The sequence below is a fragment of the Austrofundulus limnaeus genome, unplaced genomic scaffold, assembly GCF_001266775.1.
Source record: "Austrofundulus limnaeus strain Quisiro unplaced genomic scaffold, Austrofundulus_limnaeus-1.0 Scaffold123, whole genome shotgun sequence".
Classification (NCBI taxonomy): domain Eukaryota; kingdom Metazoa; phylum Chordata; class Actinopteri; order Cyprinodontiformes; family Rivulidae; genus Austrofundulus; species Austrofundulus limnaeus.
This window is the reverse complement of record NW_013952525.1, coordinates 1,335,407-1,337,135: the sequence shown is the minus strand read 5'-3', so window position 1 is coordinate 1,337,135 and position 1,729 is coordinate 1,335,407. Positions and strand designations below refer to the sequence as shown.

General features: G+C 36.0%; 1 protein-coding gene across 1 annotated transcript in view; it reads left to right on the top strand.

Annotated features, from left to right (window-relative positions):
- The first annotated feature begins 983 nt into the window (after window positions 1–983).
- Window positions 984–1,729, top strand: part of mrpl2 (mitochondrial ribosomal protein L2) — a 7,578-nt gene continuing 6,832 nt past the window's right edge. Inside the window, exons 1-3 of the mRNA XM_014015145.1 lie at window positions 984–1,066; window positions 1,316–1,399; window positions 1,486–1,657. Of these exons, the coding sequence (XP_013870599.1) occupies window positions 1,328–1,399; window positions 1,486–1,657 (244 nt within the window). The 5' untranslated portion in view covers window positions 984–1,066; window positions 1,316–1,327. The remainder of the gene's footprint in view (window positions 1,067–1,315; window positions 1,400–1,485; window positions 1,658–1,729) is intronic.

The following is a 1,729-nucleotide window of genomic DNA, read 5'->3' as shown; positions in this document are numbered from 1 at the left end:
CAAACAAAACAGCAAAGGCTGGCCTAATGATATTTATTTATTTATTTATTTTAGTTCTCTTTTTAACACGTGTGTTTCCCATTTTTGTGCCTACATTAAGCCTCGGCCTGTTGTTTTTATTTATTTTTTTGTGGTGTTGCATGTATTTGTTGTGAATACTTGTTATAAATAAAGATTTAGGGAAAAGGGCAAAAGGTGTATGAGAGGTTTTAATACAAAAATACTAAACTGAGATTAAGCGTTATGTGCACTCACTTCGATTTTGCACTGTACATAGAAAATATATAGATGATAATCATAAATGATAATCACAAATGTTTAACAATTCACATATATAGTTTGCAAATATTTAGCAGTATTTGAAAATTTCTAACATGWCAGCTTCTTCAATTAAAGAAAAATAAAACAGTAAAAATGTATCGTCAAGGTTTTTAAATGTTTTTAAACCTTATGTATAACTAAAGACGGTTTGAGCACACATTTTGAAATAACAATGAACACGAACGAACAATATGAACATTGAAAGCCACATAAAACAAAGAAGGTAAAAAAAAACAATATAATAAATAAACAAAAACTGAAACAACAGGAGCTACATTAAAATAACGTTTCTCAGTATTTTTATAAAGACAATGTGCTTTTTTGTGAAATGCATGTTTCCACTGAATCTCTTAGCAAGTCCAAATCATTAATAAATATAGTAAACACTGGTTCGTATATTTATTGTCAAATTACAAAAAGTTATTAGATATTTCCATCAAGTTGAATCTGCAGCAGAGCGATGCTGCCCCCTACCGGTAGCTTAGGGTTAGCTTTAGCGTTAGCTGATATCATACGTACTTTAAATAATTTAATAACGCTTTATAATTAAAAAAAAAATCTAGAATCAATTGTTATTTAAGCAAATCCWAAACATAAATATATAACGAAAGGTTGTTTTCTATATGAAATATAAAATATAAATTGTCGCAGAGGACGTTTCATGACGTCATAAGTGTGCGCCGTCGCGTGTTTGGATCGTGAAGGACGTCGATGAAGCTCGAAATGAAATAAGTGAAATAATCAGGTTAGCCTGGTGTTTTTGGTTGTTTTAAGTTTTATTGTAGTTTTAACAACAAGCGGTTATGTTAACAGTAAACCGGAAACAGGCATCGAGTCCTGCTGCTAGCTAAACAGTGTCTGGGATTATACCATCGGGATGGATGTGGATTTGTGAAGAAAGCGTTTGTTTTTGTTTTTTTTAATTTAGTGATTAATTTCTTATAATGATGCTTATAAAAGCTAATGAAACCCCTCTGCTTCTGACTTTCTGCAGGACTTCCTCATCATGGCCATGTTTTCTTTAACTCGAGCCCTGCGCTCCCTGACCCTCTCCCAGCGTCCTCTGCTCTCCTTGCAGGTAAAAACACAGCACTCCTGGTGGCTTCAGTCAGGATTCACAGTTCCCAAAAGGCGAAGTGACGTAGTTGTTTGATTTTCACACAGGTGGCCTCTCAGCTGACGTCTCAGAGGTCCGGTACGGTCAGCCTGTGCAGAGGCTTCCTCACCTCAGGCTCTCTGCAGCTGAAGATGCAGAACTTGAAGGAGTGGAAGGAGGGGAGGAAGTACACCATCAGACCTATCGGGATAAAGAAGACCGGAGGCAGAGATGAGACAGGTAAACCAGCAGGAGCAGGTGTGTGTTTGGATGTAAAACTAACAGTGTGGTATAAAGCAGTGGTTCCCAAAC